This window comes from Pseudopipra pipra, chromosome 22 (genome assembly GCF_036250125.1).
Source record: "Pseudopipra pipra isolate bDixPip1 chromosome 22, bDixPip1.hap1, whole genome shotgun sequence".
Taxonomy (NCBI): Eukaryota; Metazoa; Chordata; class Aves; order Passeriformes; family Pipridae; genus Pseudopipra; species Pseudopipra pipra.
The window spans coordinates 3,766,304-3,787,142 of NC_087570.1; the positions used below are offsets into that span (position 1 = coordinate 3,766,304).

The following is a 20,839-nucleotide window of genomic DNA, read 5'->3' on the forward strand; positions in this document are numbered from 1 at the left end:
CTGCCAGCTGCTAATGATGTGGAACAAGCTGGTGAGTCCTTGCTCCACTTTGTAGGAAGCCACCAGACAAAACAAGTCCCAGGAATAGTCGGCTCAACCCTTTCCTGGTTGGGTTCATTCTGTACTGGCAAGACAGTAATTTAGGAACTTCCCCTGATGTGGCTCCTGTGGTGTCTGATCTGTGGAGGCCACAATGCTTCTGTGCACATTTATCCTCATGAAATTCCCTAGAAACACTCCACATGCTGTAACAGCAGTGTCTGGAACACAGTGTTTTCCCAGATCTGGCCCACTCTCCCGGTGCTTTGATAGGCCCACAGCATGACCACAAAACCTGTGTTCCTCTGGTTCCCCTGCCTGTACCCACATCCCCTGGACCGAATACCTGCACTCTGCAGAGCTCCCTCCTCCAGCTCACAGAACTGAAGGGCACCCTGAGGCAGAGGAGCAGACACATCATGGTGTGTGGTACCCCCGGAGCTCAAATTCAATGGATGGCTGAAGCAAGAAAGAGTTTGATTCCCCAACAATATCCCACTGGGCATGTGAAGCAGTCCGGGGATTGGACAATCAATGTTTTCCAAGTTTGAGATCACTACCAGAAAGTTATGATGGGGAAGGAGAAGCACTCCAGAGCAGCCCGTCTGTACAGCTGTTGAGGTGAACAGGTATGAGCAAAAACACCTCCTCATTCCACCTGGTGGGGGAAAATGAAAATCAGGTGATGATGGCCAGGAAGCAGGTAGGAATTTTGCTGTCTGGATCAAGCAAGTGAGGTGCCCAAACAGTGCCAATGGCACTGTGTCCCAGAAGAAGTCATCAGTGCCTGAGCTTTTTAGAACTGATCTCCCCTCGGAGATGTGTTTGGTGAAGAGGAGCAGGAGCCACAAGACAGAGTATCTTCGAAGTGTCCAGAGTGAGTGATAGGCATATATAGGCAAAACTGGAGGTGCAGTCAGAGACTGCACAGGAGCTGGTAAAGATCAAACCTTACACGCCTAATCCCTCACTGCTCCAAGGTGACTCTGCTCCTAACACTGCTCTTGCAGTGCTCTCTGCTGGGGAACGAGAGGTAGAGGCAGGCAGGGCTGCCTCCAGCCTGGAAGGCAGACAGCTCCACAGGCTAAGGAATAATGTGCAAATTTAGCTTACGCATCGCTCCAGTGAGTGTGTCCATCGTCCTCTGGCCCACCCAGGTACAAACCAGGATGTGCCCATGCTCCAGGAGTGAGTTTCCAGCAGATGCAGGAGCAGGTGGCACAAATGTCTGGAGCCAGTGGCATGTTGCTGTTCTGTTGGTGTGACGGTGTTCCCCGGGCAAACAGGCTTCTCGTGCAGCTCGGGGGACATTCAGGCTGCCCAGCCCAGGCACCCAGCTGGAATCCGTGTCACAGACTCCTTAATGAGCTCGGCAAGACAATTACATTAGTGTCTTCTACTGCTCCCCCTGTGCTGCCGGCCATGGTAGGTAAGGCAAACAGTAAATTCCACCGGGATAACTGCTCGCCTCGTAAATTAGGGAACCATCCACTGTTGATCACCTAGGCAAGTCCTGCTAAGCTCGCGTTCGGTGGTGGAAGAGCACTTTTGTCACCTTATCAGATGCAAGTTTTGGATGGGAACACACCTTCCTGTGCTGCTCAGGTGCTCCCACCAGAGGGCGCAGCGAACACACCCACTCAGGTACAGGTGAGAAACCAGGCGGAAAGGAACAGTTTTAACCAAATTATTGGCTAAAAAATTACGGTGTTATGTTATTGTAGAGTCCTCCTCGTTAATTAGCATTCTTTAGGGGAAGTGCTCTACACAAAAAGCCTGTAGCTTTACTTTACTATCATTGTATTAACTCCCAATAGCTTGGAACTTGTTGTTATGCACCCTCAGTGGGGATGAATTGGGATATGTGGTTTCACACCCTACAGCACATACAGAACTAAGCAGAAAGTGTTCATAGGTAGACAAAAAGTGTTCATTGGTAGTTTGGACAGTCTTGGACAGATTCTATGATTCTTGCCTGAGGAACCTACCTTAGGTGCTGCACTGTATTAAATTTAACTGAAATCTAGGGACATTTAAATTGCCATGCTGGGCTGTAGATGTGATGACTGAGGAGTCAGCTCTGTCAGTTCTGCTGCCTACAGTCAGACACCTCCTAAACTGCTTCCATGTGAATTAGGAGAGCTCAAGTACCAGACTTCAGTGGCTGCTGCATCTCTGGCAGCACAAAGGGGCATAAAGGGAGTGATGATGCTTCTGTAGGAGCTGAGTATTTAAAGATGTCACCCTAGACCTGGTAAATCTCACACAAGGCAGGCAGGGACGTGCTGGGTTGCAGTCTGCCCTTGTGGCTATTTTCTACTGCTGCCCATCTCTGCTTCTGTCTGGGCCACAGGCTGTAGAGTGTACATTGCACTTAAGTTATAAACAGTATAAACTTCATCTGTCCTGCCTCAGCCTGGAAATAGAGAATGTGGAAATCAGGCCTTACAGCTTTTACTGTAACATGACCTGCCATTCCAATCAGTGAACCGACTCCAGGGGCTGTGTTCAAGAGAACACAGTTCTGGACACATCCTCCCCCAGGTCTCAGATCACAGACAGCCCTCCTGGAAACCCTTCCCAGAAATCCGGAGGACTTTCTGGGAAGCTGTTTGATGAGTGGCTGTCTTGAGCTACGCCTCCCACACACCCCCTGCTTGGGCTGGCACCCAAGACGTGGCCCTGGCTCCCTCCTTGGCCTGGCAGCTGCTCTTGCTCCCACTCAGCCCTTTGCCTGGCATAAAACCCCACTGCCCTGGTACCAATGGGCAGGAGCAGGACATTGTTCACTGTGCAGAGTTTAAGGGCAAGGAAAGAGCGAAGGAACAGCAACAGAATAAAACAAACTGATGGAAAGGACATCCAGCCCATGTGCACGTTCTGAAGGTCCTTATATGCTCCAGTTGCTTAAACTGATTTTTCCCTTGACCTTCGTGCCAAGAAGGCACAGCTGCTTCTCTCCTCGACCACCTGCCCTTGTGCCTTTGTAGTTTGTGTGTGCAAATGAGCCTATTTGGCCCAGTTTTCCCTGTGAACCCTTACATATTTGCAGTGTGCATGTGTGCCACTGTCCTGCTGAGCTGGCAGCCTCAGCAAAGAGGCCCTCACAGCCAGGTTGTGTCGATGTTATCACCTGTCACAGATGTGTTGCCCAATGTTTACGCCTACGTGGAAGTTTTTGTCATTGTGATAAGGTCAGAGGGCTTTTGGGCTGGTGAGAGACACTATAAACAAGGTGGCTGAGTCAATATCTTGAGCAAACAAAGGAGATGTGTTAGTAGAGTCATCTGTGTTCTGATAACCCATGATGGTTACCAGCTCCCTTCTGAGTCATCTCCTCTCCAGATTTTATTATTCTTACATTCATTTGTACGATCTAATGGGATTACACTGTAGAGAAAACTGTTCATTTACCATTTTACAGGCCCAGCATCCTTGATATATTAACAACAGCAAATCCATATTGCTGCCTGGATCTTGGGTATCTATTCAATGTCGTTAAAAAAGTAACTTTATAGAATCTCAATGATCATTCGGGGTCCTCAGCTTCCCAGGAGGTTTGGGGACCAGGTGGCCAGAGCTGTAACTTTGCCTCAGATCCTATTTGCACATAATGCTCTATTCATTCCTCAGTTTTAGCAAACTCCATTTACAGGGGTCACCCCCCGTGTCCCTCCGCCCGCGGTGACGTCACGGCGAGGCGGGAGTGTGTGCAGTGACGTCATCCCGCGGGGCGGGGCCTCTGGTGACGTCACCGCGCGGCCGGCCCCGCCCCGCCCGCCGGGAGTCACGTGCGCGCGCGCGGCCCGTTCGCCGCCCGCAGCTCCCGGCGGGGCCCGAGCGCGGCCCGGCGGCACCGCCCGCGCCACCTTCCTTCATCACCGCCCTTCATCACCGCCAGCCCCGCCGCGGCCATGGCGGGCGGCCCGCAGGAGAACACGCTGCTGCACCTCTTCGCCGGCGGGTGAGTGCGGGCCCCGCCGGGAGGGACGCGCCGGCCCCGCGGCTCCCGCGTGAGGGGCGGATGGGGACGCTCTGCCCCCCCCCCCTCCCCGTGCCCCGCCGTGAGGGACCCCCCTGTGCCCACTGCCGCCTGGAAGGAGCCGGGCCGCCCAGGAATAGCAAATCCATCCTTGGCGGCCCGGGCAGGAAGGGCAGGGAGGGCTCGCGGGGCCGCCCGAGGTCAGGCCGGCAGCGCTGGTCGCTGTGGCAGTCGCTGTGTGCGAGGCCCGGAGCCGGCAGGGCGCGGGGAAATGGAGCCCCGTGAATCCGCCCTCCCGTGCGGGGCCGGGCAGGGGCTGAGCGGTGTCGCCCGAAAAGCGCTGCCCCACGGGTGGCTGCGGGTCTGTCGCGGGGCCGCGGCCCGGGCTGGGCAAGGAAGGTGTCGGCCCAGCGCTGCCGTGGGCTCTGGGGAGGTGGCAGGAAACGTGGAGGAGTTCCACGGAGCCCGTAACTGCCTGAGCCGTGGGATGGCACTGAAAAGCTCCCGAAAGGGGAAAGCAGCGGGGGGAAGGGGAGTTCGAGAAGGGCCTGGTACTTGTGTGCTAATGACCTGGCATTCCAGGCCACTTCTTGCTTCGAGGACCTGTAAACGTACTGGTTTTGTTGTGTTAAAGTAACAGCCCTAGCCCACAAACCACCAGCCAAAATCCCTTCCTAAAAGCCCTGTTGGTTGACTTAGGACAGTTGTTTTAACAGTAATCCAGTAAGAAAGTTTTATGCTGTAAACTAATTTTTAATCATCTGTCGTGCAGATTAAGTGCACTTTTGCCCTTGTCAGAAATATTTTATTTTAAGTTTTTAGCAGCTTAAATTATCTAAGTAATAGAATATTCCGTAGTGCTTGTCAGCTGACGGTAGTTGGGAAACCAACATGAAATCTGTTGTCAGTTTAAATCTGTTTAATAGCAGACCGATTTTTTTTTTTGATTGTTAACAGGAGATTTCAGTCTCCTCTGACATGTCCTTGGAGCAATAGGTTCATTTAATTTAATATTAAACCCAACAGAGCTCAGTTTTTCAGAGACACTTCTGCTGGCTTGAATACTTGTGCTGAGTCCTCTCTTCCCCCACTTGCATCAGAGCAGTACCTGGAACCTGGGACAGAAGCTGGACCTGGATGTACACATGGAAATTCTTTGGGTACTAACAATGCCTATCCAGAGCTCCTGGTGTCCTCATGTAACTCATCAGACTATAAATAAATAGGAATTTTATACTCATTAGGGTTTTAATCTAGTACTTGGTGGTCAGCATCTTCCTCAGTGATTTGTTGTACTCTTCTCCAGGGATCCCAGCAACACTTTCTGCAGCAGGCCCAGGAAGGCACGAGGTCCAGTCTGGTTTTGAGAGAGGTTACAGGGAGAACCCAGCAGGGAATATCCCCCCTGACCACTCTGGTGGGATAGGATTGATCTGGTTCTGAAGCAGTGATGAAGATGCAGCACAGGGGACAGAGATGCCCTTTTAGGGTAAATGGGCCTTTAAAGGTTCAGTGCTGGACCTATTGCTGGTTCTGCATTTCTTGTTATTTAAAGGGACAAGGGAAGCTGTGCCATCACTTCTGTGATGGGAAAATGAGACAGCAGATTTAGGATCCTCCAGCACCAGCCAAGGCTGAAGTGTCTGGCCCCACACACACCCAACCTGCCATGCAGTCCAGTTTCAGGCCCTCAATTCCCATATTCTCTCTGTGTGTGCACATTTATTAATGCTATTATCTGCTTTTTAAGTGAGAAATGCGCTTTTTGGGGCTCACTGGATAGAACAAGACATGGAACAGGAAACTGGTGCCTGAGTGATTAAAATGCCCATGTAGGGACATGTAAGAAATGTTGTGGGAAAGGGGTGATGTGTTTGGAGGGGTGCTGGGCCAGCCCACTGACAGGCAAGCTGGAAACCCTAATCAAATTAGGTAAAAGGCTCTCTGCCATATCTGCCTTGAGCATTTTGCTTTTTAATAGTAGTAGTGGTAGAGAATGTTTGCTCAGTAAAGTCTGATTAAAGGAGCTCAGCTGTGATAATATTTTGCTGCATCTATTACATCCCAAAGGAATTTTAGAAAGAATTAGTGTGTTAGTGCTTGAGTAATAGTGTCTGTTGAGATCTTTTCCTCAGTCCTTCACATACCTTTACCTTTGCAATTCGTTTCACAGAACCCTGTTACAGCAAATGGGTTGTACTGTGACATAAAGCTGCTTGCAGAACCAGGACCTTGGATAAAATTACCCATACAGCCAAAGAAAATGCTGGAAGTTCAGAATACTTTATAAATTGTGTAAGGTGCCAACCTTTGTTCACTTGTAAAGTGTTTTCTGCGGATAAAGCAGCCCATTCACTTGAAATAATTTGAATAGAGACATTATTGCGACTAGGATGGCTTTCTGGGAAGGTGAGGGTGGGGGGTGGTGTGAGATTAAAATGTAATACACTATCTTTATGTGTGCACAAACCAGGCCAGCCTCAGATAATCTCGGTGGCCAGAACAGAAGTGTTTAGTACTTCAGAGCCTGGGGGTGATGAAATGCACTTGAATGTTGCAAAGTGCTCTGCAGTTGTTGAAAGAGATGGTTTCCTATTAACCAGGTTATTCAAGGCACACGGACTCATTGGCCCCTTTGTTTCTGTTAGTTCCTTTTAAGGCTGCCAGTGGTAACAGCAAAGCAAAGGGTCTTGGAGTTCTGATGGGAACATGACTCTGAGGACTGGGAAGGTTTTGGAGGCAGCAGGGACAGTGATGCCCAAGTTGCACAACAGATATAAGGCTGTTTACAAGCCTGGGTTCCTGTTTCCCTGCTCAGGTCAGGGCAGTTGCTGCTTGTTTTTGTTTAGGAAAAGCTGTTGCAGCAGAGGTTACTCCATGTTGTCTTTCCAGCTGGAGTAATGCTGTTTACTACAGGGATTTCCTAAGAAGTGGTATTGGGAGGCTGCAGTGCCCTTCCTAGAACTGGCAAAGAGCAAAACCTGGGCAGAAACTTTTAATCCCGAGTTCATACAGGCACTGTGTGCTGTGTGTTCTGGAGTAGTTTGGTGCAGACTGGGGGGAGTGTTTGAATGGAGCCATGTTTGTGACTTGGCTGTTTTCCATCTTGGAATTGAAGCCTAATTCCACAACTCCCTTGCTCCTGTGGCTCTGAAAAGCAGCCTTAGATACCAAAGCTTGTTTAAGCCACCTGTATAAGAGTTGGAAGCATTAATGTGGGAAGTGGGTGACACCCAGCTGCTTTGAATTGAGGGCACGGTGGTATCTGTCTCCCTGGGCACAGGTGGATTGTCTCAGTCAAAGCTGGAAATTCATTGAATGACCAATATCTTAAAATTCATTAGGAACAATCTGTTGCTGTGATACTCAGTTTCCTGTGGAGTCTGAGAATTCAGCAGATTGTTTTCTTTACAGTATTGACAGTGCAGTGATGAAATCTCCAAGGCAGAACCTGCCTCACAGTTTCTGCTGTGCACGTCACGTTAGACCACGTGGCATGGTTTGGAAAACCAGAAGAACTTCATATACTCCCACTGCAAAATGTGTCAGGCTGGTTATAAGCTGTGATTTCTCTAACCAGGCAGCTCCATCATCATTGCTTGTGATCTTGGTGAAGTCAGGGGTACTCTACTGAAAGATCTTTGTTTTGCAGGGCTCCCTTTAACGTTCAGCATTGTCTTGTTATTTGTACTGAGAATATTGCTCAGTGATTAAATCTAGGACTGATGAAGTAAGTCTTACTCTTAATTAAGATTCTTGGCATCTCTATCAATTGTTCTGGTGGGTGCTGAGGGTTTATTTCAAGTGCAAGTCATGGGTACATTGGGGGTGGACTTTGTACATACAGACAGAAAGCTGGCAGCAAGGGAGAAATGGGAGTTGGATTTTGAGATGTGAATCTTCTGTGTGTTTTTTTAAAGTGTTCTCTTTTATGGAAGTAAATTATTTTTCTGTAGCTGTCAATGTAGAATACATTAGGTTTCTCCATGTATCACCGTGTTTGACCTGTTGAAAATACTCTACCATTGTGTTATGTTTCTAGGGAAGTTTCTGTCTTTTCACTAAGGACAGATTCAGGCACTGTTATGGGATTTTTGCAAGAGGCTGTTGCAGTAAACACTGCTTAACATCTCTGGAACTATTGTTCTGCACTGATGGATTAAAAAAATCCCTGACTCACAGCAGTACGAAGACTTGAGGCTTTGCCTTGATTGCAGCATAAGATTTTCCCAAATCAAGTTTATCTTCCTGCATAGCCCTGAACCTTTTGGGGTCTGTGGCTGTTTATGTAGCTGAGGTTGTTTCTCCTTTCTTCCCAGAGTCAGGCATTTGGAACACCCCAGGAATACAGTGTTTCTCTTGTGCACAGTGTGTTGTTTTTCAGGCATGTTCCCAGGGACTGGAGCAACACCAGGGAGTGATGTGTAGAATTCCCATGCAGAGGAAAATAATCTCATCTGAAAAAACTGCCCAATACATCAAAGTCCTTACTTGAACTATCTGCAGTATATTTATATTTGAGACAGTGTGTGTGCACCCTGGTGACACTTTGAGAATTGCTCTGTTAGATAATGGTTTTTTTCTTAAATGTCACACTGACAACATAAACTCTGAGCTGTTAAAACTGGTGTTGCAAATATTCACTCATTGTGCTGAATATCAGAGGATTACATGTGCATTGCCAGAAGTACTTAACTATTAAAGGCTGCATAAATTAACTGGATTATCAGTCTAAAAGGATGAAAGGCAAGGAGTGGAGTAGGAAAGCAAGAAGACAGCTGATGGAGGAGGGAATATGCCAGAGAGGCTAAAAAGCTGTATGGCAAGATGTCACTAGACTGAGCAGCTGGTGGTTCAGAAAATAGCAAATAGAGTTTCAGTGCTCTGAATTTATGAATTGTTACTGACAAAGTATTGTTGTAATGGTGATAAATGTGAAATAAATGAGGACTGAAGACAGGGTACCCAGTAGTGTAGCATTGGTAGAGGAATGAATTGGGAATTAAGGCAATCAAATTCTCTTCATCAAGTTCCCACAGACTTACAATTGCTCTGAGTAGGCTGATTAGTCAGGTGTTAATTGTATGTACTTATATCTGTGTTGGATGTACATCTTAGGGAAGGAATCAGTGAGGACCTGGAAGGGGGATCCTCAAAACACTTTCTGCTCGGAGTTATGTGTGGAACAGGAAAGGTTTTGCTGGAGAAGCCATTCCTGACCGACCTTTTCCCCCTGAGGTCTAATTTCAGAGAAGTGTGAGCAACATGAGCTTCATCTGACAAAACAACACCACTGAACTGGAGGCTCTTGTTGACACAGAGACCTCGGCTCCGAGCCCTGGGTCAGTACACAGAATAATCAGCCCTGATAAGGTCTGTGAGCACAGTCATTTCTGAGCCAAATGACACAGTTTCAGCTGCTCTGGACCCAGTTCCATGGATGACTCCTGACTTCAGGCAGCACTCAAAGCATAAGTGCTCCAAAGGGAGAAGGCCAAGTCCATTCTTATGGTGTCTGTCACTGTGGATGTGTGGCTTGTCCCAAGTTTAGGGTTTTATCCCTTTCAGCAGGAAAGAGGAAGGAGCAAGGACTTAGAGAAGAAACTCGTGGAACAGTCCTGTTAAATCATACTGTCAGACTCTGTGAAAACAGTTTCTTCTGTTGGATGCATTTAACATCTGAAAAGCACAGTTTGGGGTCATTCTCAGACAGAATCTTGCAGAACATGAAAGCTGTGGTGAGGAAGTTGTGTTCCCTGGCCATGAGGTCTGGGGTGTCCTTTTGAACCTTATAAAGACCTTCATTTCTGTGGTTGTGTAGCCAGGGTGGTCAGGCTGTTAAAAACTTCAGGGGTTTGGCAAAGAGTGGTTTCTGTTGATGCAAGACATACTGTTTCAACAAGCAAAAATAAGCTGTACTGGATAAAGCCTTTATAACCTTCAATTCCAAGACAGTATCTACAGCTGGGATCTTTTTGCCATTCTTTTATTGCCCTTTTCCTTGTGTATAAAAAAAGATTCTCCTAGTAAAGTACTTCACATCTAGAAGGGGCTTTAGGAAACATGCACTAGTACATTAATTAATGTCCTTCTATGGATCCCTGTTCCCAAATTAGTGCAGGTAATGTTCTTTAGCAAGCAGTGGGGCTTTTTATACACAAGAAAAAAGGTGGGATTATTTTTTTAAATTCATAATTTTTTTAAATTCATCTCCCTTTCATGGAAAACTATTTAAATTACAATTTCAAAGAGAGTTAAGTTGTTGACTCATGGTGTTTTGTAAGGAAAATTGTCACGTGCTTTGACACTTGTGTAAACAAAGAAAATATTTCCTGATCAGTTCAGTTGTAGTAAATACTCTTAAAAAAACCCCCTGAAGTATTTTGTTAAGTCTAATATTTAGTTAAATCCTGGTGTGTTTGAGTAATAAAATGTAGATTTTATTACCTTTTAGCCAAGCCCAGCATTATGTTTAATTGTGAAGTTTGCCAGAGGGGACATTCAATTACGACAGAGGAACAGCAGCAGAGAGAGAAATGGGTTTGACCAGTCACTCTCCAGATCACTGATTAAAATGAAAATTAGGACTCATACACTTTATATTCTTGGCCAAGTGTCCTTTTTATGAGGCTCAGTGTGACAGTATTAAGATGAATATATGCCTATTATAGGATTGTGTGTGTATAATATTTTATTTCTGTTCTTCTGTTATCAGAGTGGGGTGGGTTGTTCCTTAGTAGCCTTTCTGCCCTGTTATTCTGTTTTCTCACCCTCTTTCTCATCCTTGCAGCTTCCTTCCCTCTATACAACCCCCCAAAAAAGTTGACATCCATTCTTTTATTTAAGAGTGCCTAACTTAGTATAGTTTTTATATTTACTCCTCTGTAATCATAAGTACTGAAGTGGTGAAGAATTATATTGTTGTGTTTTCAGTCTGTAGTGTCCTAATCCCCAGTGGCTTGTTCTCATCTGCCAACTTCCTGCTTCTCATAAGAAAATCCTTCCAAGGGTACATCTGTTTTAGGACAACAGCCTCTGAAACATGGATGCCTCTGAAGCTTTTACAGGCAGAATTCCACGTCGTGGTAGAACATGGGACCAGTCCCATGGTCAGTCAGGGATTTTGTGTTAGTGCTGGGAATCACCTTTGTGTTTACCAATCTCATCACTACACAACGATCATTCTACCAGTTTCTCCAACTTTCTCCCTTCCCCCAGGGCCTGGGAACAGTTTTCCTTTGCCTCCTGCCAAAATTGCCCTGTTTCTTAATGATTTGTCCAACACGTAGAACCAGCTGGAGACAAGTCTGCAGGTTTTATTTACACACTGTGCTGTGATTTGGTTTTCAACCTCTGTCTTCTGTTTAAATTGTATTTTGCAGATGTGGGGGAACAGTTGGTGCCATCTTTACGTGTCCCTTAGAGGTAATAAAGACAAGGCTTCAATCTTCCAAGCTGGCCTTCCGGACTGTCTACTACCCACAGGTGCAGCTGGGGACCATCAGTGGTGAAGGGATGGTCAGGCCAACATCTGTGTCACCTGGGCTCTTCAGTGTCCTCAAGTGAGTGCTGCTGCTCCTCCTCCTCTCATTCAGTGTTTCTTGACTCCAGTGATCCGAGTTTTCCCTTCCTCTGTGCAAACACAGAATGCAGATTCTGCTTGGGACTTGCACTGGAAAGATTCATGTCAGTTGGGCTTCTGCCTTCAGCCACAGAAAGAGAAATGGTTCTTTTAAAAACACAGCTGTATTCAGGACTCCTCAGTGCTCCTTTGAACTTCCACAGGAATTTGTTTCCAGTGCTTAGAAACTTTCCAAATTGAATAAGAGCCTGGAGGGTTATTTTTAAATTGTCTCCTCACATTTAGGCTTTTTGGTACTTATGATTTCCTAGGGGTCAATACACAGGACAGACTGTAAGATCTTAATGTACCTTAGCTTGTGGGAACTGTCAGAAAGGACTTTTTTCTCTTTTTCAACACTGAAAAGTGTCACCTTTGTCACTCATTTGGAATAATCGTGTTTGCTGTGTCCTTTGAGCATTGCACACGTAATCCTTACTAACTGAGGGCAGTTCCTGGTAAGGGATTGAAGGACTGCATAAGTCATACATGCTGTCTTTTTCTTTTTCCTGGAGCTGTTCCTGATTTTCTTTGAGTAACAAGTAGAGATACTTGTTGCTATTGCTGTCCATTTACCTATTGCTGCCCATTTACCTGTTTGATGGAGGGAATTTTTAATCCCTCTCAGGAAGCACTCTCTCTTTGCATCCTAATACAGAAGTGAGAGCCTTTCCTTCACCTCCATGGGCCAGCACTGTAACCAGGTTTGTGATTCCTGCCCTTAGTGCTGCAGGTCTGCCCCTGGTCTATCCTTGAAGCTGGCACTGCTTTGAACCAGGTGACCTCCAGAATTCTGTGTTCCCATACATTTTAAGACACGCTTGCTGTACTTTTGTATGGATGATCTAAAACTGAAACTTATGGCAGTGGGGCAGAACACTTTTTGCAAAAGCACTCCCTAAAATGTAATATCTACTTGGAGGCTTTTACCTTCTCGGCTGTAGCTGACAATGAGCTCTCTGCTATTAGATGTTGTCTTTGCTGATTATTATTATCCATCAATCCTGTCTACACCAGTATTACAGTCTCTGTTAAAAGCCTTCTGAGTGGCTCAGGCTGCAGCACTTGCTGCTCTCGCTGTGCCCTTTCAGCTGTGTGTTCATGAAGAAGAGCAAATGTGAAATTACTTATCTTACAGCTGCTGACAAATTCTACCAGCAACTCTGACATCCCAATCCCTACCACTGTGTTTAATACCAGAGCACCATCGACATATGGGTCAGACCTCCTGCAAAAGGATTGAGTTCTTTTGGCTCCCTGGGCACCCCAGGGCGATGCAGAGAGGTCCTGTTGAGATCAGGTAGCAGGAATGCCAAAGAAAACACCGGGTGGCAATGCAAGTTGAATGATTTTATGTAAGGCCAGCAGGCCTGGCAGCCTGCCTGGGGAGAAGCTGCACAGTTATATAACAGTGGAGTGCTAATTCAAATTCTCTGCAGAGCTCTCTGCCTGGGAGTCATTCTGGCACTTGAGTTTCTGTATTGTAAACAGCCTGCTTTCCCCTGCCAAACATTTCTTTGTCTGCTCAGAGGTGAGTCTAGAGCAGTTCGTGACTGAATGCGTGAGGTAGTGCCAGTTGCCTTTGATTTGCATTTCCTTTCCCTTGCTGTCTTTTCACCTTGCAGCATTTGACTTTAGGCAGCTGTAACTAAAGGAGGTGAAAACTTTAAGGCAAAAGGTTCTTAATTCATCCTCTGGGCCCATCTTTTTCTGGGGCTGTCTCATTTTTTTAGGGGGAGAGGAAATGGTTTAAAATTGGGTCAACCTTTTAATATATTTATTAAGCTTGTTAAATATGATGACTGTGATCTTGTTTTCATTTCACTTCAGGAATTGCTTAGCTATGTGTATTACCAAGTTTTCAAGCTGATTACTTTAGAGGATTGAGAAGTAAGAGCAAAATACTTCTGCTGTCATTCCCCTGCAGGCAGCATCTATGAAGAGCAGATAATGCTGTTGATTAACCTAAGAAAATAAAAATGTATGAAGAAACAAGTGAAGTTCAGTCTCTTGCTTTTACTCTTCCAGCCCTTTCTCAATCCTGATCGTGCATTCATTGCCAAACTGGGTATGACTTGGGCTTCCAGGTTTGGGAAAATTATATGGCTGTGGAAGCAGCCATTAGAGCCCTACCTGTAAAATTGCTCTGTAAGGGTTAAAGGTGTTAAGTATGAAAACCCCTTAACTGCTGTAAATAGAAAAAAAACAGGTACCCAGGGAGGCAGGTTAAGCCTGCTGCTGATAGAAGTTCATTCCAGAAGGACAGGCTGTTTTTGTCTAATCCATTTAAGATTCTGATGAGTTAGCCCAGCTGGAATCTGCAGTCGTGACTGTTAAGTGACAAAGAACAAGTAGTTGGTGGATCTGTCTCCTTGGAGACACTCAGCCCTGGAGTTTATACAGAAAGTTCAACTCTGCTGCAGAAAAAAAGTGTTTCAGAAGCTCATGTATCTCCTCCTGTCTAATGAGCTTGGGTTTGAAGTCTGTGGGGAACACTCTCAACAGTGCTAATGACCTAGAGAGCAAATTATGAAAACTGGCAGTTCCAGTGAGTGCAGTGACTACCCATGGAGCCTGGAATTATCTGGATTTTCTTGCATGGTTTTCACATGGGGAGTTCAGTTTGGAGAGCTGCTGTCTCTGTGCACTCACATAGCTTGTGGTATGGCTGCCACATTTCACCTTTGTGTCATCACTGGGTCACTGTGAAAGGGAAAAGCATTTCTTTTTTCATGTCTCTGTACAGGACTGTACAGGAGGCAAACTCCTGAATTGCTTAGATGCAGAGAATGCCAAAGATATCCTTTCTTCATCAGACTCAACTATCACTGGATTTCTCCAGGAAACTTTGAATCAATTCCTGACAGCTTTCAATGAATGGAAATTATAACCTGGTGCCATATGCCACCCATTTGCCTGTAGTGCACTGAATTTTATGGTACAGTGGCTTTTATTCAGTAGTGTATAATTCTACTAATTTTGAAGGATATCATGTAGCTTAAAATCTTTATAGCTTCACAGTAATACTCATTGCTTTTATATAGTTCTTTTGACTCTCTGCCTGACAGAACAAGAAATGTAACTTTTAACCTAAATACTGTCGTTGTTTTTATTTTAAGGTCGATTCTGGAAAAAGAAGGACCAAGGTCACTCTTCCGAGGGCTGGGTCCAAACTTGGTTGGAGTTGCACCATCAAGGTAAATAGTTAAACTATTGCTAAAAGTAACATTTGAGATGCCAACACAAATGTTAACAGTGCATTTGTGGTTCAGAATAGTAGGCCATGAAGTTATCCCATCTGTAAAGTGAGATTTGTAGAGGTACTGCTCAGTGTGCACACCAAGAAACACTGGTAGAAATCTGGTTTACACTTGTGTAACACTGTAAGGTGCAGAGTAAATACAGCACTTAAATTCCAAGTCATTGCAAGAGCCACTTATGTGCTTGAGAAAGCAAGATAAAGTAGTGCAGAGAAGTCTGTAGGACTAATAATTGCATTATTGTAATATACTGCTTCTCTTGAATACGTAACCCAGCAGTGAGTGGGAGCTGGATGCCAGGGGGCAGGGATGCCTGTCTGCTCCTTGATTGTCTGAATTCTTCTCCAATGAAACACTGCAGCTGAGGGGGAAGGAGTCTCATTGCTGCCACACAACCCCAGAAGGGAATGTGTGTCCCTCTTTTAACAGCAACAACAAAAGCAGCTACAAATTTGCTTGCTTTTGGAAGTCTTACAGGCACCGAAAGGGCTTCTGTGTGTGCCTGTGGCTGTCCCAGTCTTGGCAGGGCTGAAGATCTTTCTGTCTAAGAAATGTTAAAACTCATTGGCCACTGGAAAATTGGCAGATGTTTTGTGCCTAAAATTGAACCAGTTAAAAGGGAACTTCAAGGGTGGTGAACATCCTGCCTGGCCTCTTGCCTAGTAGGTGGGATGTTCCCCTCTGGAAGCAGGGAGTCCTGCTTCTGTACAGGTAACCTTTGCAGCAGCAGGGATCTGAATCCAATCCATGCTTGTCCATGCAACTCACTCATGCTCTCTTTTGTGTTCCTTCACATTCATCCATAAGATTGAAATAAGGTACTTCATGGAAATTCTCAAATTGTAGCCACCATTATTCACCTTTTTCTAGCAGTTCCCTTAGCTGTGAGCTGAGCTTACTTAATTCAGGCAGCTTCTTACTCAGCCCATTGATTGTTGTAGATCAGCTGAGCTTCCTCCATTCCTGTGCATTTTGTAGGGATTTGAGGTGGATAAAACTTTTATTTCAGTCCAGGCTTAAGTGTTTAAAGCATGAAGTGCTGCTGATGCAGTTAGAGTGCTGCACAAATTTATGGAAATCATGGGCTCCAGGTGGGAAAGTGACAGTCCCAAGTTTACAAAGAGTGTATAGTGCCAGAGCTGGTGTAGGTATCAGGTCTAACTTGCTTTGTCTGCAAGACCATATTGCCTCCCATAGTAAAATATTTTTACTCTGTAGGTGTCAAGTCAAATAGGGGGAAAAAAAAAAAAACAAAGCCAAACAAAACCTCCTGTGTCCTTGTAGATGGAAGTGGTCACGTGGAGGCCTCTTTGGAGAGAGGTTTGGTTTTCAGGGATGGGGAGAAGAACAGAACAGTAATTGTCTCATTTGACATTGTATTACACTGCTTTTCTTTTTTTTCCCCACAGAGCTGTCTACTTTGGATGCTACTCCAAAGCCAAAGAGCAATTCAACAGCATGTTTGTGCCCAACAGCAACATTGTGCATGTCTGTTCTGCAGGTTCTGCAGGTTTGTGTTTATAGTTCACCTTCCCCATGGTCTGCAGCAGTACCTGTGTCCAGCCCTCAGCAGGCAGTGCACTGCTGTCTGAGACAGTGGCTCTGAGATGCACCTTAATTCTTTAAAGTATTTATTCCAAGCTGTTGTTGCTACAAGACTCCTTCTGGCCCTCCAGATAGTTCAGAAATTAAAAGAATGGATCATAAGGTGGAGACTGGGCTGTCTGTCTGTGCAGGACCTGGGCTAACACCAGTCCTGGCTGACACACACCTCTGGGTGATTGTGGTGTATAAACAAGTACAAAGGCCAGTGTGTGGCATGTTCTGAGGTACACTTAGTCTGAGGTGGTACGTGCCAGAAAACAGCAGTTTGCAAGCTCCTAAATTGACTTTGTCTGTGGAGGCACTGTTTTTCTGTTCAACCTTGAAATATTTCTAGATTGTTCTTTACTAATTTGGAATGTTTTTCCAGCTGCAATGCTCTGGTAATGTCTCTGAAGGCATGAAAAAAATTATTAGTGGACACCAGCAAACTTCTAATACTGTTTTAGCCACATTGTTTCAGGATGCTGTATTTTTCCTACCAGGCTGGGGAAAATGGTTTGTTCTTGTAGGAAAAATACTGCAGAAGAGCTCTGCTAGTTCAATCATCAGTCATCAGAGTGGTCACTAAAAATAACCGTTCCCAAACGAATCCCTTAATTAGGGGTGGGTTCTGTTAATGAGCGGCTCAAGGGCACCACCTACAGCCCTGGGGAACACAAGTCCGGTACAGGAGTGTGTTCCCACGGGTTTGCTTGGAGCTGGGATTCCAAAACCCAGGCAGTAAGGAAGGTATGTTGTCTGCAGCAGCCTTTAGGAACGTGACATACATGTTAAAATAGGTGCAAAAAGGAAGGATCCACTGGTTGATGCCTCCTGAAGTTTAACATGAGATTGTAAGCTGTGAACCTGGGGGGCTTTTGACACCTCTAGCCAGAGCTGGTGACTGGAACTGCATCACTGCACAGGGGGATAAAGGTCATGACAATCCACCAGCCTGGATTCAGCTACATGTTTGGTTTTTTTTCTTTTCTCCAGCCTTTATCACAAATTCCCTGATGAATCCTATCTGGATGGTGAAAACGAGAATGCAACTGGAACGGAAGTAAGTGACTGACTGAGAGAGATTGGATGCCACTGCATGGCTAAGGGAGCCTCTGGAAAACTGAACTTCCATGTCTTTCCTCATGGCTCTTTGTACTTCAATAGAGCTTGCCCAGTTGTTTCCCTGACTCCCAGTTCCACCTTTTGAGCCACCATATTTCCATCTGGTCAGACTAAAAGTTCTGGTTCTGTGTGTCCTGTGTCAGTTGGATGCACAGATCCTGTTGAGAAGGATGTGGAAGTTGCCTTGAGAGCTGTTTGGTTCAGTCTCTGGTTTCACTGTAAATCTTTAGTTGAGCACAACATTATTTTTCTCCCAAATTCCTGCATACAGAATCCTCTGTAATTCAGGGGTCATGTTGAAGATAAATGTAATAAGGACTGAAATGTTTTGATACAGCAGTAACAGAGGCTATGGAAAGGTCACTTGTACTGAATCCAGGTCGTGCAGGTGTGTGTTACTGCAGCAGGCCAAGGGTGCTGATGCTCATGTAAACAGAGAGATGATGAGTTTAAACTGTAAAGAAGCCACATTAGTGTAGTTTCATCAAACACCCCGGAGGCACTAAGAATCTGTTGCAGTGGTTTAATGTTGTTTTGCCTCCTTCAGCATTGTGTTGCTGTTAAGCACAGCTCCTGAAGACAGAGAGGGAATTTGCCAGCAGTATCTTAGCCGAGTGATTCACAGTCACTGATGGATATCGGAGCAATAAGGGACTCTGCTAATAACGTGACTGCTTAGAATGGAAATTCCCTCCTGCAAGGAAGGACATGTTAGGTCAAATAAGAAGGATCTTATAAGGCACGACAACTTTATAAATAATTTATAAGACTTAATTCCAGCACTTCACAGAGTGGCACCTTTGAACAGAGTGCTGCCTGAAGGATCATTCCTCATGCAGCAGACCTGTGTCTCTTGGCCTGCTGAACATGGCTTTAAATGGAATCAGTGGTTTAGCACAAAGCAGTGTCTCTTCAGTGCTTATTGTCTTTTAAAGCATAGGTGTGAACTGTGACAGACTGCATAGAACTCGAGCTGAAAGAATTCTTATGAGTATGTATTAGTGAAGTAGCAAAGCCAAGTGTGCACTCCTAGCACGATAGTCCAGCTGTGTGCAGCTTTCCTAGGAAAATGTGGGAGTAACACTTGTCAGAGAACCATTTCTGTAGTTATAAAAACCACTGAAAGCCATAAGGGTGGGTGTTTTTTGAATATTAATTCTTTTCTTTGTTCATAATATGCTCTGTTCTGTTTATTTTTTAGAGTCAGGGGCTCCAAACCGATGAATGCTTTGCAGTGTGCTAGACATGTGTACCAAACAGAAGGGATCCGTGGCTTTTATAGGGGCCTGACTGCCTCCTATGCAGGGATTTCTGAGACCATTATCTGCTTTGCTATTTATGAAAGTTTGAAAAAGCACTTAAAGGAAGTCCAACCACCCCCTTCTTCCAATGGGACTGAAAGGAGCTCGACGAACTTCTTTGGACTGATGTTTGCTGCTGCTGTTTCCAAGGGCTGTGCCTCTTGTATTGCTTATCCACACGGTATGTCAGCTCTTCCATTTATGAGAACTGTAGAGCAGCTGTTGCCTGTAATCCAAGACAAATGATGGGGTTTAGGGATGAAAATTCCTAGTTCTTTGAATGGCCAACTGCGTGTTGTGCATTGGCATTTTCAGTACTGGTCCCACCATTCCTAGGGAGACACTAGGTTGGTGCTTGGGACTTGCTGGTTTAAAAACAACCCAAAAAAACACCAAAAAGAAATGGCTTGCCTAATGTTTCTGTTTTTACTAGTAGCCTCATGTAGCTAAGTCCCCACAGCCTTTGGGATTCTGTGATCAAGTTGTGGGAAAGAAACACTTGTGGGCTGAGCAGTGTTATTCTTTTTGGATAGATGTGAACGGTGCCATGGTTGTATAGAGAGCAATATTGATTATGTAGCATCAGTAAAGCATTTAGATCTGTAGTAGCTTCAATGAGCAAACCATTCATTTATTCCACATGAAGAACTCTTTAACTTTTCCTCTTGCCTGAAGGGCGGTGTGTCCAGGATTCCATGGCTGGATGTACTGGCAGGCTGTTGGTACAGGAAGGTTTTCCTGTCCCTGGGGTTTGCATACAAGGCCTTTCCTGGTAGTGGCACGTTTCTTAAAATGAAGGATCATTCCTCATGCAGCAGACCTGTGTCTCTTGGCCTGCTGAACATGGTTTTAAATGGAATCAGTAGTTTAACACAAAGCAGTGTCTTTTCAGTGCTTATTGTCTTTTAAAGCATAGGTGTGAACTGTGACAGACTGCATAGAACTCGAGCTGAAAGAATTCTTATGAGTATGTATTAGTGAAGTAGCAAAGCCAAGTGTGCACTCCTAGCATGATTGTCCTGCTGTGTGCAGCTTTCCTAGGAGAATGTGGGAGTAACACTTGTCAGAGAACCATTTCTGTAGTTATAAGAGCTGTTGAAAGCCGTAAGGGTGGAAGGTTTGCTCTGTTGACGCTGTTCCCCTGCTCTGCAGAGGTCATACGGACACGGCTGCGGGAGGAAGGCACCAAGTACAAGGCTTTCATCCAGACAGCTCGGCTGGTGGCCCGGGAGGAAGGTTACCTGGCCTTCTACAGAGGACTCTTTGCCCAGCTCATCCGGCAGATCCCAAACACAGCCATTGTGTTGTCCACCTACGAGTTGATTGTGTATCTCTTAGAAGACCATGCAAAGTAGCAGAGCCAAGACTTCAGTTACAGACTGAAGACCAATTCCTTCACTGAACAAATAGTCCTTTAAGAGACTGGTGCAGGTGGCAGCGCTGGTGGGAAAACTACAAGTCTGTGACCACCTGTGGATATTTCCTTTTGGATTCATGCTTTCTGAAAGGTTTCGAGTCATTAACGTTAATAGTTAATTATAATTTTTTTTTTAACTTGATGATAATTAAAATGCTACTAAATTAAATTACACTATTTAATTTAAGTATATGTTTGTACTTTTCCTTAAGCACAGCCATATGTGGTCAAGGAATGTACCTCATACTATCAAGTGATCTCTTGGACTGATGTTCATTAAAACTGTATTAAAACAGGAGAACTGGTTTGGACATTTGAAACTCTGTCTTCTTAGCACTGGTGTCATGTTGCTTTTTAGCTCTGTAATGCCCTAAATGCCCAAATAAGTTTGAGAGTAGTTCTGGTTTATTCAAGGTGCATCATTCATTGCTGTGTGAACACTCTTGAGTGTTCAGGTAGGACAATCTTGTTTCTCTGTTTTGATGGTGTGAACTATGCACACCAGAATCT

At 45.3% G+C, this 20,839-nt stretch overlaps 1 protein-coding gene across 1 annotated transcript; it reads left to right on the plus strand.

The window, feature by feature from the left end:
* The first annotated feature begins 3,829 nt into the window (after window positions 1–3,829).
* On the plus strand, window positions 3,830–20,630 carry SLC25A33 (solute carrier family 25 member 33). Its single transcript, XM_064678509.1, has 7 exons — window positions 3,830–4,003; window positions 11,404–11,583; window positions 14,762–14,839; window positions 16,312–16,412; window positions 17,483–17,549; window positions 18,813–19,093; window positions 20,065–20,630. Exons 1-7 carry the CDS (start codon window positions 3,954–3,956, stop codon window positions 20,265–20,267), a joined length of 960 nt encoding a protein of 319 aa, XP_064534579.1. The 5' UTR covers window positions 3,830–3,953; the 3' UTR covers window positions 20,268–20,630.
* Window positions 20,631–20,839: the final 209 nt, after the last annotated feature.

Bases quoted from the DNA above. Each gene is read 5' to 3' on its own strand.
- SLC25A33 (XM_064678509.1), top strand. From the start codon at position 3,954: ATGGCGGGCGGCCCGCAGGAGAACACGCTGCTGCACCTCTTCGCCGGC. The intron at 11,584-14,761 runs GTGAGTGCTGCT...TTTTATTTTAAG, and splicing joins GGGCTCTTCAGTGTCCTCAA to GTCGATTCTGGAAAAAGAAG. The intron at 19,094-20,064 runs GTATGTCAGCTC...CCTGCTCTGCAG, and splicing joins TTGTATTGCTTATCCACACG to AGGTCATACGGACACGGCTG.